The sequence below is a fragment of the Bos indicus genome, chromosome 2 (assembly GCF_029378745.1).
Source record: "Bos indicus isolate NIAB-ARS_2022 breed Sahiwal x Tharparkar chromosome 2, NIAB-ARS_B.indTharparkar_mat_pri_1.0, whole genome shotgun sequence".
Lineage (NCBI taxonomy): Eukaryota > Metazoa > Chordata > Mammalia > Artiodactyla > Bovidae > Bos > Bos indicus.
This window is the reverse complement of record NC_091761.1, coordinates 122,363,999-122,382,771: the sequence shown is the minus strand read 5'-3', so window position 1 is coordinate 122,382,771 and position 18,773 is coordinate 122,363,999. Positions and strand designations below refer to the sequence as shown.

The 18,773-nt window shown below is 42.6% G+C and overlaps 1 protein-coding gene and 2 non-coding genes across 22 annotated transcripts in view; all 3 read right to left on the bottom strand.

The window, feature by feature from the left end:
• Positions 1–540: 540 nt before the first annotated feature.
• The window catches only part of PUM1 (pumilio RNA binding family member 1), a 126,002-nt gene continuing 107,769 nt past the window's right edge, over positions 541–18,773 (bottom strand). For 15 of the 20 annotated variants that reach the window (XM_019979549.2, XM_019979601.2, XM_019979592.2 and 12 more), the window contains 6 exons: positions 17,992–18,126; positions 14,752–14,889; positions 11,613–11,738; positions 10,394–10,515; positions 5,541–5,733; positions 541–2,408 (listed from right to left, as the gene is read on the bottom strand). In XM_019979549.2, coding sequence (XP_019835108.1) covers positions 2,277–2,408; positions 5,541–5,733; positions 10,394–10,515; positions 11,613–11,738; positions 14,752–14,889; positions 17,992–18,126 — 846 coding nt within the window. In that variant the 3' untranslated portion in view covers positions 541–2,276. Of the gene's footprint in view, positions 2,409–5,540; positions 5,734–6,065; positions 6,288–10,393; positions 10,516–11,612; positions 11,739–14,751; positions 14,890–17,991; positions 18,127–18,773 lie in introns of those variants that run through there. The other 5 variants (XM_019979568.2, XM_019979607.2, XM_019979584.2 and 2 more) reach the window with 2 other exon arrangements.
• On the bottom strand, positions 4,619–4,703 carry LOC139179119 (small nucleolar RNA SNORD103/SNORD85). Its single transcript, XR_011563529.1, has one exon. It is a non-coding gene; the product is annotated as a small nucleolar RNA SNORD103/SNORD85 (small nucleolar RNA).
• On the bottom strand, positions 17,039–17,121 carry LOC139179123 (small nucleolar RNA SNORD103/SNORD85). The gene has a single exon (XR_011563545.1). It is a non-coding gene; the product is annotated as a small nucleolar RNA SNORD103/SNORD85 (small nucleolar RNA).

Here is an 18,773-nt window from a genome sequence, read left to right as displayed (position 1 = left end):
TCCTGAACTCACTGCTGGAAGAGGTCCCCAGTGTGATGCTATGAAGAGTGAGCTAGGGACAGCAGGCCAGCCTGGGCCAACCTTGGTGTGAGGACACAGAAGGGCGGGGTGCAGACAGGAGCAGCCCAGCCAGGGGAAAGGAAAGGGGACCTCAGGGCAGGAAGGCTTTCCCTACCGCCCTGCCTCAGAAAATGAGGAGGAGACATTTAGCTTAGCCAGGAGACATTTATAATCTGTTGGGTTCTAATACAGGCCCTTTGGGCTCGCAACAGGTGCAGAGCCCAGAGAGTGCAAATGAAGAGAACCAGGCGGAGAGTGGGGTCAGGCCTTTTGAGGATGCTCCCTGTCATGGGCACCCAAGAAGGTGAATTTTCTGATTTTTCAAAAGAAGTTGGACATTGCGACGCCATGTGGGATGTCTTTAATAAACCCTCTCACAAGACAAAAACAAAACAGAAAGAAAGAGACACAAACAAGAAAAGGGTTATCTGCTCTGGGGCACTATATTGGAAAAAATAATAATAGTAATAAAGCACAAACTCAGATTCCAAAGTTCTGTATTTTTCAAAATAAAGATCACACATTGTTTAGAGACAATCTACACAAGAGTTACAAAAAATAGTTGCCCAGGCATAAGCATACACAGGTTTGTTAATTATACACATATGGTTACAAGTGTGCTTGCAAAAAAGTTCATTGGAAATATACACAAGGCTCTGGAAATGTACACCGTGTAGTGTTACAATTCTATATTCAAACAAGGAAAATTGACAGTATGTTACATTCACTTACAAGTAGACAAAATGCAAAATACAGTTCATCTTCTGTACAAAAAGGAAGGGCAATTCACACTTTACAAGGTGAGAGGGGCTCTGATTGTAAGGAAAGTTAGGGCGGGGTTGAACTTTGCACGTCCTTTTGACTGTCACAAAATAAGCAAAACATTACTTTTTTAGGATTAAAAAAAAAAAACCACTAGTGTGAACTGAATCATCTTGAATAACATTTAGAAAGGATCTCGCTACTATCTGACTAGGTGACAAATAAAACCAAGCTATTTTTTTTTTCTTTTTAAAAGTTAACTAGGCTGTATAAAGAACATTTATTCCTTCAAAAGAAAAAAAAAATTTACTTCTGGTTGAAATTACAATTTACAATATACAACACTATATGCTACGACCATAAAAGGTGTGAATATACACTGAATGCACAGGGCTGGCTAATTTTCTTTTCTTACCAAAAACGTGTTTATGTTGATTCAAACTTCTCCACATTTACATTACAGGTATACAAATGTACAATTGTACAATCAAAAGTATGTTCGACTACTAGGGTACATTATAGATACAGATTAGACATCAAAACAAGAAAATACTACAAATTTGTATATATGCAAAGTCTACACCAAGTATACACTATATATTTATAGAAGCAAGACCAAAAGCAGAGTTGGATTTTTTTTTTTCTCATGCTAAATAATCAGATTTTTGCCTTTCAATGTTAACAGAAAAAAATCCAGTAGGCAGTAAACAATTATACCCGCCCGGCCTTGAAAGACATTCTGGGTGCTCACATCTCCTCCTCACAAAACGGACTACACTATTTTCTTCAGCATAATAGTCTCCAAAAAAGGCAATTTTCAGAAGTTTCATAAACTTAATGTCATAAACTGAGGCTTTTGCAACTCTGAAATGATTTTCATTATATATATATATTTATATATATATATTTTTATAAACATTGTTAAATGCCAGTTTGGGGTCATTTAACTAAAATTCAGACTTCTCAGGGTTTTTTTTTTGTTTGTTTTTCTTTTTTACTAAAATGAGGACGTGGGGAATAGCTATTTTCAAAACTTGCCAGTGAGGCAAATGAGTTAAAAACCTTTTTTCTTTTTTTTTTTTTTTAACTTTTTTGTTAAACCAACAACCCTGGAAGTTTGCACACGTGGAATATAGATACAACATTGAACAAAATGCGTGGCCTCCCGTGTACACTGGTTACCTATGTACAAGTGTCCTATACACCAGTAAAACAGCAGGGCAATTAGTCAATTAAAAAAAATAATTAGTACATGTTATGTGTAATAAAATTAAACAAATTTACAAAGGCTTTTCCACTTGTGGATTTGATTCCTTTTTTTGGGAGGAGAGGGTAATCCTGGAGCAACCATTTACCCATTTTTGGATTCTACACTGGAACATTTCTGGTTGCTGGTTGGATTCACCAGTGGGCCAGTGAGGTCAGTGGGAATGAGGGTACGGGGTGACACTGCCTCAGATAATACCATTAGGGGGGCCGCAGATGGGCCCTAAGTCAACGCCATTCTTCATGTAGTATTTCTCCAGCTTGGCCAGGATGTGCTTGCCATAAGTATACTTGCGAAGAGTCGCGATGTGGGGCCGGATCTGCAGAGAAAGCACAGTCTGTGTTACTCTGGCCTGGGACAGGCTCGGGGGACTCCAGGGTAACTTGCTCCTGGACACCATGAGGTGCCCACAGGTACACATACCCCACAAGCAACATCTTTCACTAGCTCAGCCTGAGCACCTGAATTCACGAGCTACACTGACCCAGCAGATGAGGAGAGCGGCTCCTGTCCTGAGCGCTGATGCAGGATGTGAGGGCTCTGGAGGTCGGACAACTACAGACCACTTCCAGGACAGCGTATGGAGACTGCGCATCCCGTGACACAACCACACCATCCATCAGCGGACAGCAGGCCCTGAGGGAGCCTCTCAGCCCCACGGCTCTCCTGAGCAGCAGGGGCTGCTTTCTGGGGACCACGAACCCTTGCCCTCATCACCTGACCCTGCTCTCCAGTTCACAGCGAATCACAGAAAGCTACTAATGATAACAATAAAAACAATAAACACGAGCCAAGAACCGTCCATTTTGAAGCCTTGTAAGAGAGGTGTGATTATCCTCGTTTCAATGATGAAGACATGGAGGCACAGTGGTGAAGTCACTCATCTAAAGTCCAACAGCCACCCACTGTCTGGCTGCTCCCCTCACAGCTCTGCTCCAACCTCACCCTTCACCTTAGCCCTACGAGCATCTCTTCTGTTCCCCGCCGCCCGCGCCCCCTACCCTGGGGCAGACCCACACCCGCAAGTCCTGTGCATCCCACACAACTCGGGAGGTGCTTGCTCTCTGGAACCACCTCTCTTGCTGGTGACCTCACAGACCCTTCTGCATACCTCAGCTACAACACACTGCGTTCAGAATCATTTGTGGAACCACCAACATGCGACAAAGACAGTGAAGACCCACAACACTGACCTGCTTCCCCATCACAGCTCCCCAGTTACTTACTCAACACAAGACAACATGCCGGGGAAGATGGACATTCTCAAGCCTGAATGTTCCATGCAGATGGTTTTGTCTGTTTAGTTGTGCCCTCAAAGCAAGGAAGGGTCAGGTGGCTCCAGAAACCACTTCTGTGACCCACACAGGACACAGACCCATATTAGCTTTACACTCTCACCTATGAGCCAGCCTGGGAAACTGGGCACAGTCCTTGGCTCGAACTCTGAGCTGTGGCACCCAGACCATTTGCCTAACCTTCCTAAATAAACTCCCTTGCAGAAAGGACACCACACTCCCATCTGGGTTGCAATCATGACCACATACAGAGCTGACACTCTGGTCCTTAGTACTCAAGGCCCCAGACCCCTTGCTTTTGGCAGCTCTCCAAAAGCTGCCTTCAGTTCCTTCACCTGTCTGTCCCCAGGACTGGCTCACTGGTGAGTCTGGCCACTTAACCTTTACATCTGTCCTCTTCTAGACAAACACCACAATGTGCATATACAACACTGCTGAACTCCATCTTCCACTTGATTTAAAGGCAAATGGAAAGCAGCCTGGTCCCTGTCAATGCTCCGTCTTCCTAAAATGCTATGCCTAGCTGTGAAAGAGCAGAAGTCTCAGGCTTTTCAGATTCTTAGGACTCCCCCTCCTCTCTCAACTCCCTCAATCAAACCAGCGGCGAAGCCCCATTCTGTCCACTTCTCTTGAATCTCAAAACCGCCACTCCCCTCTTGGCTTAATTATTTCAACAATCCCCTGTCCAGCCCTCAACTCCCTCCTTTCCTCCAAGGTACTCATTGGCCAGGACCATTATTTGAAATGTAAATGTGATTATGGCACCACAGCCCTGTCCCACTGAACTTGCTGTACTTCTCCATTTAAATACACCGCCTTGTTTCCTGCTTCCAAGCCTGCACACACTAGGTTCCCTCCACCTGGAAAGATTCAGGGCTTTTTTCAAATATCGCTCTCATAGGGAGCCTTCTCTGTACCCCCACATCAGAAGAGGCACTCTTGCACATTCTCACAGCCCTCCCCAGTGTTTCCAGCAGCAGTGTAACTGTCCACAACACTGCTGGGCCCACCAACACAGTGCCCTGGTGAAAGGAGCACGTGTGCTTGTAGGTATCTGGTAAATGGATGAACTCCCAACCTGCTGTGTCTCCTACATTCCCTCCGCCCTCACCAGCATCTTGACAGCCCCATCTGAGTCTCACAGCTTAAGGACTCTGGACTCCCCAGCCTTCAACTGCCATCGCCAACACCAGCATGGTGTTTTGTTTTGAACTGGAGGTTGATGGGTGCCTCGTCTGGCTCAGAACTTGAGTCCAGAGTAAAGAGTCTCATTACCGAACTCTGTTCTCAGAGAGGGCAAGTGGCTCATCACTGCCAGACCACGGTCACCCCCTCCATCGAGAAGGACTGGGTGAATTCAGAGCCCAAAGGCTGAGGGTTCAGATGGGCAACACCCAAAGCTCGAGGTACTGCCTCCCGCAGACACAGTGCGGCCTGCACACCTGCCTGGGGGCTGGCTGGGCTTCTCCGCCCCGTGGTCTGTGTGGAGCCGGCTGGACCTCCTCCATGACAGCTCTGAGGCCATGAGCCTCTTCATGTGCTTTCTGTGTCAGCTCCCACTCACAGCACACAGCACCTCAGATTTCTGTCCCATTTTTTCCTGTCTACCTCCTCTGTAGCCTGGACTTCTCCTCCTACAAAGTCTCCCCTCAAAGGCGTGAGCACAGGCGCTCACGTCACCCTTCCCCACATGTGCTCTGTGGGCAGTGCTCAGTCTCGGCCATCTCTGTGCTGGCGACTGGCACACAGTGGGCACCAGATCAGTGTGCCAGACCAGGTGCTGCCTTAGGCAGGAGCTTGTTCAGTAATGGTGGTGGAATCAATGATGAGAGGGAGGAAAGGAAATAAGGTAAGGAGGCTGATCTGCTAGACTGAGAAGCTGGTCTCCTGGGAGCCATCAGGTAGAAGCATGGCCTGAAGACCGGGAGGGGACTCCCCACAAAGACTGACTTTAACATTCACACCAATTGAGTTACTGATGGAGGGGCAGCAAACACAAGGACAGCGGCCACTCCAGATAAAAGGAAAAAGAAGTCACAATCTAGTGAGAAACTGTGCAAGAAGAAGCAAGATGCCCACCCTCCTGTATTGCAGAACTGAGAAGACGCGAGGGCCGGCTCCTCCTCTCTGATTGAGACTTGCACAGACTGGCCTACCTTGTGCATGACGATCTTCCTCTGGGCTGGCTCTGCCACATCGATCATCTTCTGGACCACGTAGTTGGCATACTGGTCCTTCATCATGGTGTATAAGGCACTGTGGGGACCATCGTTCATGGTGCACACCTCGTCAATAAGCACAGCGCGCTCTGTACGGGAGGCGTGAGTGACACACTTCTCCACAACATTGCTGTAAGGAGACAAATCCAGGGCCAAACCTTAGAGGGACCTCGCTGGGCTGTGCTTGTTTGGCCTGGGCTCTGACCTCAAGGTCAGCAGCAAATGAGGCTTCTTGGAAGATTAATTCCTCATCTGTTTGGCTCTATGAGACCCTATCTTTGCCATCTGTGATCTCCAACGTCAACAATGGCCAAGCACAGGTCATGGAGGGTACCAGACCCAACCATCTAACAGGGGAGGGTAAACCCAGGTAAGTAAAGGTTAATACAACTGGTTATGAACTGAAAATGGGTAATGAACATAATTTCAACAGGCATCAACATCTATCAATTCTCTCCTCACCTCTGTGAGCTTAATGGGGCCAAGAACAAGTTTCTCTCACATCTAGATCCCTAGTGCCACGCACAGAGCTGGGCACTTAAGAGAGGCCCTACAGACTTGCTGAGTGAAGGCAGACACAAGGAGAAACCACAGTCGTCAGTCAACTACTTCACACTGTCTCTTAAGAACAAGAAGGACCCCCAGGTGTGTTGGCATTTCTAAACACTTCACAGATGTCTCAACCTCGGAAAGGAAAAAAAAAGAAATGCAGTTACTTTAAATCAGAGTTCCTCTACAATCCAGAGGGACTGACTGCAGAGGCTGATTAAATCACATCCAGCCATGCTAAAGGGCGCTCCTCACCCAGGAGTGACTGGTTACTCATGAATGTCTGCTTGTGTACGTCAGCAGTACTCTGCTTCTGTGCCTCCATGGGTATGAGGAAGTTGTGTGATGTCTAAGAACAAGAACAATACTTATTCTTTGTATTTGTATTACTGGAGCCAATACTTGGCAGAGAGAACATTTGGTAAGTGGGCGGCTGAACACTCTGCAACGATTTCATGACTGGGGGAAGAGCTGCTCTGGATCACAGAACACTCAAGTAGAAAAGGAACTTTCAAATCTAGCTAATGCAGAAAGCTCTTTTCTGACCATTCTGAAAGATGCCCATTTAGCCTCTGCATGAGAATTTCCAATGATTTGGAAGCAGTTCTGGGGCAACTGACCATGCGAGTGAATGGTTCTCTTAAACATTCTTTATATACTAAAATAAAATGTGCTTCCCTGAAATTTCACCCATTTGTCTTAATTTTGCCTTCAGCAGCTGAAAAAAGGATGTCTACACCTATTCTAGGAACACCAGAAGGCAAGAGATAGTGTCTCACTCCTTTCAAAGGCCAGCCCTATATAATCGAACAGTCATCACAAATAACCGCCACCAAGTCCCTACTCCAGGTCCCTACACCAACTCCTTACTTTTGATTTTTAAATCAAAAGAGAGGGTGCTGGTTCCACATCACTCTGAAAGGACCCTCGCCATGTTATCTGGTTTAGCATACTGAGCCTTTATTACGTATGTGCTTTTATTTAGCAAACAAAATTCTCAAGCTAAAATGTTCAAGAACTACTACCATCCTACCAGACATTTCTTCAATCTTTCTTCTTAAGACAGAGTAAATCAAATCTGATAATCACATTTAAGACCACAAACAGCCTCTCCCTTCTGATACAGCAGCAGTATGTGAAAACTTTTCCCCTCACGTTCCTCCCACAGCACTCTGCAATTCTAGCATGAGCTGAAGTTGTGGCGTGTGAAAGTGAATCTCCTAATAGACACTGGCTTCTCCCTTAGCAGAAAAGGGAGTTAGGACATTACTAAGCCAGTCACGATGTCCAAATGTTCAAGCAAAGAATCATCACTTTTTAGAACTGCCAGGCTGAGTTGTCCCTTCATCCACCCAAGACCAGAGTGGTCAGATTTAGAACAGAATTTTCTACTAAGCTAGGCTGGCAACAGGACACTCATTCTTCTGGGTGGAAGACTGACTCCTTGACAGTAACATGTCTTTCAAGAAGGTACTCAGGGTCGGCTATCACACTTGACAAGATCACTCACTGATGAGGATCTCACCTGGCCAAAGCCTCCCTGCCACCTTAACACACACTCCATATTGTTCTAGTCTTTAAAGTTTATTCTAGTATTTCTGAAACTGTGGTTCTTAAATTGATTGTGGGTGATAAAATCAACTTAGTGATTTGAGACTAGCTTTTTTTGTTTGTTTTTTTTTTTAATGAAACAGAGTAGTCAGTGTCAATTAATCATGGGCAATCCTCAGTTATGTGTGTATGCACGAGCCTATGCATTCAAAGTTGATGGAAAATGTACTTTGTATTCTGGGTTACCATCAAAAATCTCGTAAGGTCACTAACTTGCTTAATTGGTTTGTTTCTATTCAATTTTCAAATTTACTGGCTCTTTTGTTATCTTTAATTTACTGTTAAATTTACTGTTAAAGCCATATAACCAATTTTATTTCAGATGTTATACTTTTCTACTCTAGAACTTCCCTGTTAATTCTTTCTGTAATAAAGCTTCTAATTCTCTGCTGCTGCTGCTAAGTCGCTTATCATGTCCGACTCTGTGCGACCCCATAGACGGCAGTCCACCAGGCTCCGCCATCCCTGGGATTCTCCAGGCAAGAATACTGGAGTGGTTTACCACTTCCTTCTCCAGGGGATCTTCCCGACCCAGGGATCGAACCCAGGTCTCCCACATTGGAGGCAGATGCTTTAACCTCTGAGCCACCAGGGAAGCTTTACATTTTTGAGTATAAATACTTTATAATACTTTAAGTACCTTAAAATATAGTATTTTAAAATACTAATTACTTATATAAAATTTGTAAAATGTATAATTTATAAAATTATAAAATTTATACTTTATATAATTATACTTTTTCATAATTTTAATACATTTTTATTAATTTTAATTTTAAAAATAATAGTTTTATATACTTATATATAATTATAAAATTATATACTTTATAAAATGCTTTATAACCCTTCTCTGCTAACTCCAACATCTGGGTGGTATGGAACTATATTCACCGGGGATTTTTCCATTTTCATTTTTTCTTCTTGAGTATAGGTCACATTTTTCTGTTATCTAGACATGACAAATGATGCACTGTTACCCTGAGTTCTGTCATATTCCTAAGAGTATTACTCTCCTAACCTCTTTTTGGGGAAACTGCAAACCTCTCCCAAGCAGTAAGCAGCAGACGAAATCCCCACTACATTCTTTCGGCCTTGGTAGGGCTGCCTCGGGTTCGTCCTGTGCAATTTGGTTCAGGAGTGAACCAGATGTACAAAGTTTAAACTTAGGCTCCCCCCGCCTCCCTGGTTCTCTTCCTTTCCAGAATTTCTCCCCTGTCACTGCCTTCTCGGAACACCAGTGATCCTAACTTAGCCTACAGACTAAAACTTTCCTAATTATAGTCAACAACACCTTTTATAAATTTCAAAGTTACTAACAGACTAGATTTTTAATGGTTCTCAACACAAAAAATGATAATTATGTGACATAACAGCTAAAGTTATTGTAGGAATATTACAACATATAAATGTATCAAACCAACAGGTTGTACACTTAAAACCTGCACAATGTTACCTGTCAATTATGTATCTCCCGACTTTCCCAAAAAAGGAGGTGTGGGAGGAGGAGGAGGAAATTTTCCCAATGCAGTGAACCTTCTTTCAAGTATCAACAACCTCCTCTACTCACTTCTGGTTATCGCTGTGTTCCTGGTCACCATCTAATATCTGCAGGTAGTTTCTGGCATTTTGTCAACAATTTATTAGTTGTTATACATGAGAGAGTTGGGCCCCAAATAGCTACTCACTTATTATCAGACCACAACCCTAATACTTAACACTATACAAGGGTGAGACATTAAATACACTGAACAAGACAGTAAATAGGACTGTGACCCCAAAAAGAGACCTAAGAGGTTCTGTCTTCTATTTTCCTAATCCTAGCAAAAGTCCATAAAAACCAATACAAGGTCTAGGAGATGATCCTAATGTGGTCAGGGTGTTGAGACACTGGATCTGGGGTGCTTTTATTTTTTGTCTCTATTTTCCATGCTGTAATAAGATTTCATAAATTAAAAGTGAACAATTTAAAAATCAAGGCTGTAGGAGTCACACCTGCCCTGCAATTTACTTTAAAAACAAGAGAAGAAAAATATTCCAAAAAATACAGAGAACTATATTATACGTAAGATAAGATACACAGACTCTACTCAGAAGAGCAGATCATTAACCCACTGGAGGGCCATCAATTTCTTCTTCAATCTCTGCTACTTATAAGTTACCTAAAACATCTTTCACAACCTGGGAATAACTAATACATTTAATTATTGGGCTGGTATGATATGAAGACTTGAAAAGAGATTTTGAAGAATATGAAGGCCTTATACAAAGATATGGTTACCTTCCTTTTAACTCCAGTATCAATGAGGAAACTAAGTAAAGAACATTTCACAATTCCAAAAAAGTAAATTCATGAAATACCCAGTTTACCAAAGTACAAAATGTATGTGCTTTAGAAACAAATTCCCCAGATTTCAAAGTGGCTCACTCTAGGGAAGTAAGGAGCCCACTAAGAGACGTCTTATGTTTCATATTTTGCAGTAGAACTCAATAGCTATGTATTACTTTAAGGAAAATAAACATTAAAAAGAAGAAGAAGAAGAAGAAGAAAACAGTATGACAATTTCTCTAGACCTGAAATACTATTTAATCATTTCTTCTGGAAAACAGTCTGTGTAATTCAAAGCACATACCTTGCAAATTTGTGCTGACTCAACACAAGTACATTGCCTCGAATTTCTGCTACAATTTTACTTTTATCCTCAGGACGACCATGCTCCAATACATGCTGGATTACGTAATTTCCATACTGATCCTGTTTCAAAAACAACAGAAAATTTTTAATTTATATAAACAAGCTCTATGCTACCTAAATTCTGACATTAATCAACACCTATCTTCCTTTGACACCATGATGGCTTACCTGAATACTAAAGAACACATACGGAATTTTTTAAATGGACAGGTAGTGACAATTTTCCCCTATCATTACAAAACAGGAGCACATCATTACTAGACAATGGAATGTTTCTATATGTATTTATGCCAAAAGGTCCTAGTCAGGGATTCCAAATAAAGAGCTATTTTTTCTAACAAATGGACAAATGGGTCTCTGCACCTGTCTGTAACAAAGAAAAACTGGAAACACTGGCATCACCTAACTAAATACCACCACAAGCGTATACTGGAGACACCCATCTAAAGTGAAAGGCGTGTTTAAAGAGTAAGTGTGTGAGCAAGGAATTCCAAAGGCACAAATATTTATTTGTAAGATGTAAAAAATTAAGTGCATACAAAGAATACTTTTTTTAATAAGTGCCTATGCCAAATGTGTCTGCTTCTGGACAGCAGGATTATGGAACATTTCTTGTGTTCTGCTGCTCCTTTCTGAACTTTTAATTTTTTCTACAATGAATATTAATACATTTATAATCTCACATATCTCAGCAAAACAAGCAACAAGCACCACTCCAAAAATTGCTTTAAGACAACATACTACATGAAGGAAGTGTTCAAACAGTATGATATGGGAGAAAATTTTAGTCGAAGCAAGACAAATTTAAAAAACCACAGAAATCAACTAATCCATTTAGTTCATTTGAAAAGATGAAACTGACAGACTACATGGCCTGCCTAAGTGGCCGCAGCGAGCTTAATCCACCACAGGGCTCTGGTTTTTGACAGTTCCTGGCAGATCTCTTGATGCCTCAGAGGTAGATCTCAACTCCAAGGGCAGGGTTCTACTCATCACCCATATTCATAAAAGATGAACCAGGCTGGTATAAATGAAAACTTTCCCAGAGCTTCAATGGGCATTTTAAACACATTAACCCCTTCTGGAAAAGAAACCTGTGCTGAAAAAACGCATAAGCCCCCAGGTGTTCGCAGTTACTCTACCGGCAACTCCACTACCTGTACAAGTTGCTCTGTGTGCTGGTGAAGCTCCTCTAAAATAGGGAGTGTCTGGTCAGGGAGACAGTGCTCCAGGATCCTCTGAATCACTCGGCAGCCATAAGGATGCGTGGACAAAGCAAACACCTAGGGCAGACCAACACAGACAAGAAAACCAAAGGTAACAGCCGCCACTTTCAATACTTCAGCATTATTTGTATACATTTTTTCATTAATTTTCCCAATGACCTCGAGAGACAGTCATGATTATTCTTGGTATACAGATGAGAAAACCAAAGTGCCTAAGTTTACATCATGTGCCTAAAGACTTACAGACAGTAAATGACACAGCCAGGATATTATTTCCTACTCTGACTACAAGTCCAAATTATTAAGTATGGCATTTAAGTTCTCTCTGCAAATAATAAGGTGTGTATGGACAAATGAGGATAAACTCTAACTTCTTAAACCCATTCCAAGAATTCATAGATTTATACAAACCCAAAACTAAGAAGGACCTTCCCAAAAAGTTTCTTTAGAAAGGAACAGAGAATTAATTAAGGTCATAGAAAACACAGTTAAAGAGTCCACAGGGTCAAATGATGGCTTTAAAAACAGAAAAAGGGTTTGGACCAAAGCCTGAATGCTTTCACATAACCACAGGATAATGTTCTGAATTGAGTTGGGGTGTTTTCCAGCAAGAATGGATTCCTCTTTTGTTGAGTCTGGAACAAGGGGAACACACAGGCTTCAGATTCAGAGGACCCAGTCTCAACTCTGCCCTTCCTACCTGAATGACCTGGAGCATCTGCACCTCAAATTTATTGTCAAGAATAATGACATTAGTGATGAGAACACTTAATACGCTCCCTAGTGGCTCAGACGGTAAAGAATGTGTCTGCCATGCAGGAGACCCAGGTTTGATCCCTGGGTTGGGAAGATCTCCTGGAAGGAAATGGCTACCTACTCCAGTATTCTTGCCTGGAGAATCCCACGGACAGAGGAGCCTAGTGGGCTACCATTCATGGGGTCTTAGATGTTCACCAAGTGTCAGTCACAGTACTAGGTGCTCTATACGCAGCTCCATGTGCACAGCTATACACCTGACACACTGCTGTTCTGCTCAATTTTAGCTTTATAAAAATGGTAAACACTCAGTCTAGAACTTATTTCACTCAACATAGTGATTCAAATATTTACTTATAATACTATGAGCTTCTATCATTTATTCTGTTTATCTGTATAGCATAAAGTCGAGAAAGATTTGGGGGGGGGGGGGGGGCGGATCCTGATCCTCTCCTGATAGGCATCTAGCTTATTTAGTCTTTTCCTATTAGAAGACTAATGCTGCTTTAAACATGTCTAAACATATCTCGTCAGAGAGGGCAATGGCACCCCACTCCAGTACTCTTGCCTGGAAAATCCCATGGACGGAGGAGCCTGGTGGGCTGCAGTCCATGGGGTCACTAGAGTTGGACACGACTAAGCGACTTCACTTTCACTTTTCACTTTCATGCACTGGAGAAGGAAATGGCAACCCACTCCAGTGCTCTTGCCTGGAGAATCCCAGGGACGGGGAAGCCTGGTGGGCTGCCATCTGTGGGGTTGCACAGGGTCAGACACGACTGAAGCGTCTTAGTAGCAGCAGCAGCAGCAGCAAACATATCTCATGGTATACATGACCAAATATTTCATCAGGTATATACCTACGCCGGGAATGCTGAACTTCAAGACTGTGATCCCTGGTTGAGGAACTAAGATTCCACATGTCACGTGGCATGGCCAAAAAAAAACAAAGAAAATGATCTGCTATTTGTGGTCTTATTTTGCATTTTCATGATTACTAATGGGATTACTTTTTCATGTTTCTTCTGTCTACTCAGGCTTTCAGCCCATTTCTGAATTAACTTGTATTATTCTCTTTGATTTTAAGAGTTCTTTATATATGCTGGTTATCAATTCACTGGCATTTTCCACCTTGAAAATATTCCCCCCGCTTTGGTGACTTAATCCGCTTACTTTTTTGTATATTTCAAGCACACACAAAAAAAGGTCTTAAACAGAGGTACTCTTTTTTAAATTAACTCAGAAAATCCCAAATAATCCCAAGTTACTGTCTGGGCTTCCCTTGTGGCTCAGCTAGTAAAGAATCCGCCTGCAACTCGGGAGACCTGGGTCTGATCCTTGGGTTGGGAAGGGCTACCCACTCCAGTATTCTGGCCAGGAGAATTCCATGGACTGTGCAGTCCATGGGGTCGCAGAGAGTCTGACATGACTGAACGACTTTCACTTTCAGTGTCTGTACTCTACTTAACCATTGCTGTAATTGAGCAAACTGCAAAACCTAAACTATTCTAAAATCCCATTTCGATACAGGCTTTAGGAGTTCACATGACTATACCTGAAAATTTACCTGATATTTCCAATCTCCCCTCCTTTTCAAAAACAACAACAACAAAAGCTGTGGTATGACAAAATATCAACTCTGCTTGGAAGCTGGTGCTAAAAGCACACTGGTTCTTATGATACACAATAAACAGGCAAAATCAGAAGCTAGTTCTGGTTGGGCGCCACTTAACAGAGTTCAAACCAACCTGATCATTGCCCCAACCAACACCCCAAAATTAAGAAGCACGTTGGTGTTTTCTTAAGATGGGGGGACAGGGAGGGATGGAGGGGAGGTAGACATGTAGGGCCTCAGTCAACCCCTGCATTAGAAATGCAGAGTCTTCACCACTGGACCACCAGGGAAGTCCCACACCTTGTTAAAGATATATATAGTCACACATAACCTGTAAGACTGGTTTTGTAAATCACCTAAATTTTAAAACATGATAAAAACTTTTAACTATCAAGATAAATAGTACTTAACCAAATGAAAAAACTTACTCTTCAAATATAAGACTTCACAACTCTGATGATACTATCTCATCCTGACATGATCGGGTATCTGCTTTAATGATGGAGAGAAGATCCATGGACAATTAAGGGAAGAGCTGGAGGTACACAGAGCTAGTACCTAGTAACACTGAAGAGGACTGCTATTTACTGCAATCTAAAATACACTAAAAGCCCCTGAGAACACTCCCATCGTGTTCTCTGCTCACAATGGAAATACCCATCAACTTGTTTTCCCTTATTTCTTTACTAAGTCACTTACCTGCCCCTTAAACGCATCGATGATGAACTGCAGAGACTGGGGCTGCACACATTCGATGCACTTCTGCACCACGTGATTGCCATTCTGGTCTTTCACACACTTGAGGACGTGGCCATCCAGTTCCCGAACCATTTCATTCTAGTTGAGACAAGGAAAGAAAGCACCACCAGAATCACAGAGAGCAAAAACCTGGACAGTCAACATTCTCCTTGCCAAACACAAAAGCACGGAGCAGGGAATCCATGACAATGAAAGTGGGACATCTCAGCTGTGGCACTCAGACAGCCTTGTAATGAGGACTGGAGTTTTTCCATGTGATAGCAAATTTCCTGTAACAATAACCAGTCTTAAGAAAAGTTCTCTAACTTGCAAAAGACCTCTTGGAGTTCCAAAAAAATGCAGTCAATTTCAAATAGAAAGGAGCCAGTATCAAATCAACTATACTGTATTAGAGACTATCACATACAATTCACCATTTGTCACCATGACAACCCTGTAAAGTACCTATCACTAAAAATGACAGTAGTTAATCTAGAGCCAACTCTAGCTAGGCAGACCTCTAAGTGTTTAACATGATCTGACTCATGAATCTGCCTGACAGTCCTCTGCAGTGGCCACTACTACAGATGAGGAAATCAAGGCACAAAAAAATTAGCTGACTTGTTAAATTTCATAGACCTGGACTTGCCCCAATTCAAACCCAAGTAATCTGACTCCTGTGTGTGGCGATACACAGATCATGTCAGCAAATGACTGGTCAATTAAATATTACCCTGCACTCTCTCCTCCACCCATATATATGAATATATGAACATACTGAGTCTGAGAAGGGTTAAAACTATAGACAGTGACTGAATCAGAACTCTAGCCTGAGTCTGTGACTCCAACATGATCTTTCCACCAGGCCAGACTGACTGCATAATCAGCTGGAACGGTACTCTCAGTTAATGAAAAGTATCCAAAGTCAGGGAAAAATACAGGACAAGACCAGACATTATGTGGTGTGTATGTGTGTGTGGGTGACATGGGTACCAAAAAAGAGCCATTGGGATTTTTATTGGATGCCCTCCCGAAACTCGCTGACTCAGGTCTCCTTCGCTGAATACCTGCACAACAGCTGGGCCCTGGTACTTTCTGCCCAATTTCTTTGCTGTATACAATCTCTATATATTAGCTACACAGTGCTGACTCTATATTTATGGTATGGGAGGAGACAGCAAACCAGTTTAAGATGGTGACATTTACGAATACAATTGTCTTAAATCCTTGAGACGTTAAGCATGTAAAAGCACTAAAAGATTTTCTAATTAAAGAAATTCAACACTACACTGCCAGGGACTAAACAAGCAATAGATTCAGGACAGTTTGCCGAAAAAACTAATCAAATGTCAGAAAAGAGTAACTTATGGAAACATAATTATGAGAATGACAAATAGAGAATGATGCTTATATAAAGATAAAGCACCAGTTCTAATAATCAAAATGAAGGGGAACTGGCTTCCCTGAATATTTTCTTGAGCCCAAAGAGGTAAAAACCCCACTGGAGATCAATTTATTTCACCTAAAATACACTTACATCTGGAAAACACTAGGTTATTTGTACTGGGAAAGGTAGTTTAGACCCAGAACAGGAATCCCAGAGAAACCAGATCAGGAGAAGATACTCAGGAATATATAGGGTAGAAAGAACAATGCGGGGGCGGGGTACAGGGAAGAGAAGGGAGACATAAACTACTACAATGTAGCCACTGGATCAGAAAACAAACCAAAAAATACAGTAAAATATTTTTAAAAAAAACAACAATGTATCATATTCATGGGAGAGGGCAAAGATGTGGAAAATACCTGGGAAATCAAAATTTCCTGCTTGATTTCAGTAAGCAGGCATTATGGTCAAGAGAGGGGAAAAAGTTCCATGTTCAAAAGAAACAAGAAAATTAACAAGGAAAGATTCAGTCATCATATTTTCATCCTGGAACATCCCAGGGAAAATTAAAACTGATAACGATCTGAACATTAGGAGAAAACAAACTAGTAGCCTCACCCCTGCTTCTAATCACTTACACACAACATCCTCCTCTTCCCGCTGTACCTCCTGTGCTGGGCACTGAGTGGAATGAACTCCCAACCTGCTGTGTGTCCCCTACATTTCCTCCGCCCTCACCAGCATCTTGACAGCCCCATCTGAGTCTCACAGCTTAAGGACTCTGGACTCCCCAGCCTTCAACTGCCATCGCCAACACCAGCATGGTGTTTTGTTTTGAACTGGAGGTTGGTGGGTGCCTCGTCTGGCTCAGAACTTGAGTCCAGAGTAGAGTCTCATTACCGAACTCTGTTCTCAGAGAGGGCAAGTGGCTCATCACTGCCAGACCACGGTCACCCCCTCCGTCGAGAAGGACTGGGTGAATTCAGAGCCCAAAGGCTGAGGGTTCAGATGGGCAACACCCAAAGCTCGAGGTACTGCCTCCCGCAGACACAGTGCGGCCTGCACACCTGCCTGGGGGCTGGCTGGGCTTCTCCGCCCCGTGGTCTGTGTGGAGCCGGCTGGACCTCCTCCATGACAGCTCTGAGGCCATGAGCCTCTTCATGTGCTTTCTGTGTCAGCTCCCACTCACAGCACACAGCACCTCAGATTTCTGTCCCATTTTTTCCTGTCTACCTCCTCTGTAGCCTGGACTTCTCCTCCTACAAAGTCTCCCCTCAAAGGCGTGAGCACAGGCGCTCACGTCACCCTTCCCCACATGTGCTCTGTGGGCAGTGCTCAGTCTCGGCCATCTCTGTGCTGGCAGCTGGCACGCAGTGGGCACCAGATCAGTGTGCCAGACCTGATGCTGCCTTAGGCAAGAGCTCATTCAATTAACAGTGTAAGTGAAGAAAACTAGAAGGTATATTGGAAAAAGTTTTGTTTGTTGGGGTCAGTTCGGGTATAAGGAATTGACAACTTTACTTTCTTCACCTGTTGCCAAATGAAAAACCCACCTTTAAAATCACACCTACTAAAGACTTAATTCTGGTCAAAAGGAAAAGTATTTGAAACCACTGGTTTTAACAACAAGACACTTGATCCACTATAAATTTACAAAATCCACTGCACAATTCATGCTTGCCATGCACAGAAGGCAGCCACAAGCACCAAAGAAAAACTGAGAGAAAACTAAAGACTGACAAATGTACAAGGTTCACCACATGTACCATGAAGAAACACCAAACACCAAGAGAAAAGTTAAAGGGGAAACTTACAATTACCTGCTGGTCTGAGGGAATAAACTCAAGAGCTTTCTGGATAACACGGCAGCCATACATCTGCAGTGCCAATGACAGGACGTGGCCTCGAATCCGCTCAGCCAAAGCCAGCTTCTGTTCAAGGCTGCCAAACTAGACACAACATGTGGGTGAGCACCATTACTTAGGTAGAAAGAGAGGCCAGAGAAAGCAAAGCATTCACTATTCTGTATCAACCACTGGCATACCTCTTTTAGCCCTGTCATCTGTGATTAACTAAACCTTTTGTTTATAAACCCTTTGTTTCTTCAAGGCAGTACTTATCAGAATGTGATTAAGAGGAACTCTTTTTAATGTTAAAAACACTTCTCAGATATCCAACTGTAGTAGTTTCTGCTAAACAAACAGGCAATTCCTCAAAGTTGCCCTTAACTCATCAATACTATTAAATATACCTATATGCCATTAATTACAAGAGCATTTACATTTATTCTAAAAACAACAGTACATGTGGAAGACACTTTATTATTAAAGCTTTAGACAATGTCTGAGGGATATCTAAGCATTTCTTGCAGCAAACCTACATCACTTTAGGTGTCTGAGTCTGTAAGTTGAACTTTGTGAAGTTTAAGCCAAAGCACACATGCACACTCCTTCTGAATATGTTGTTCTATACTACTGTAAGAAATGACAATGTCTATTTATACAAGTCAACAGGATCAGGGGGAAAGTTGGTAAAATCAAGGGGTAGGACTGCACAATGTCAAGTCTTCCTAGAATGTCTCTCCATCCTTGGTTTT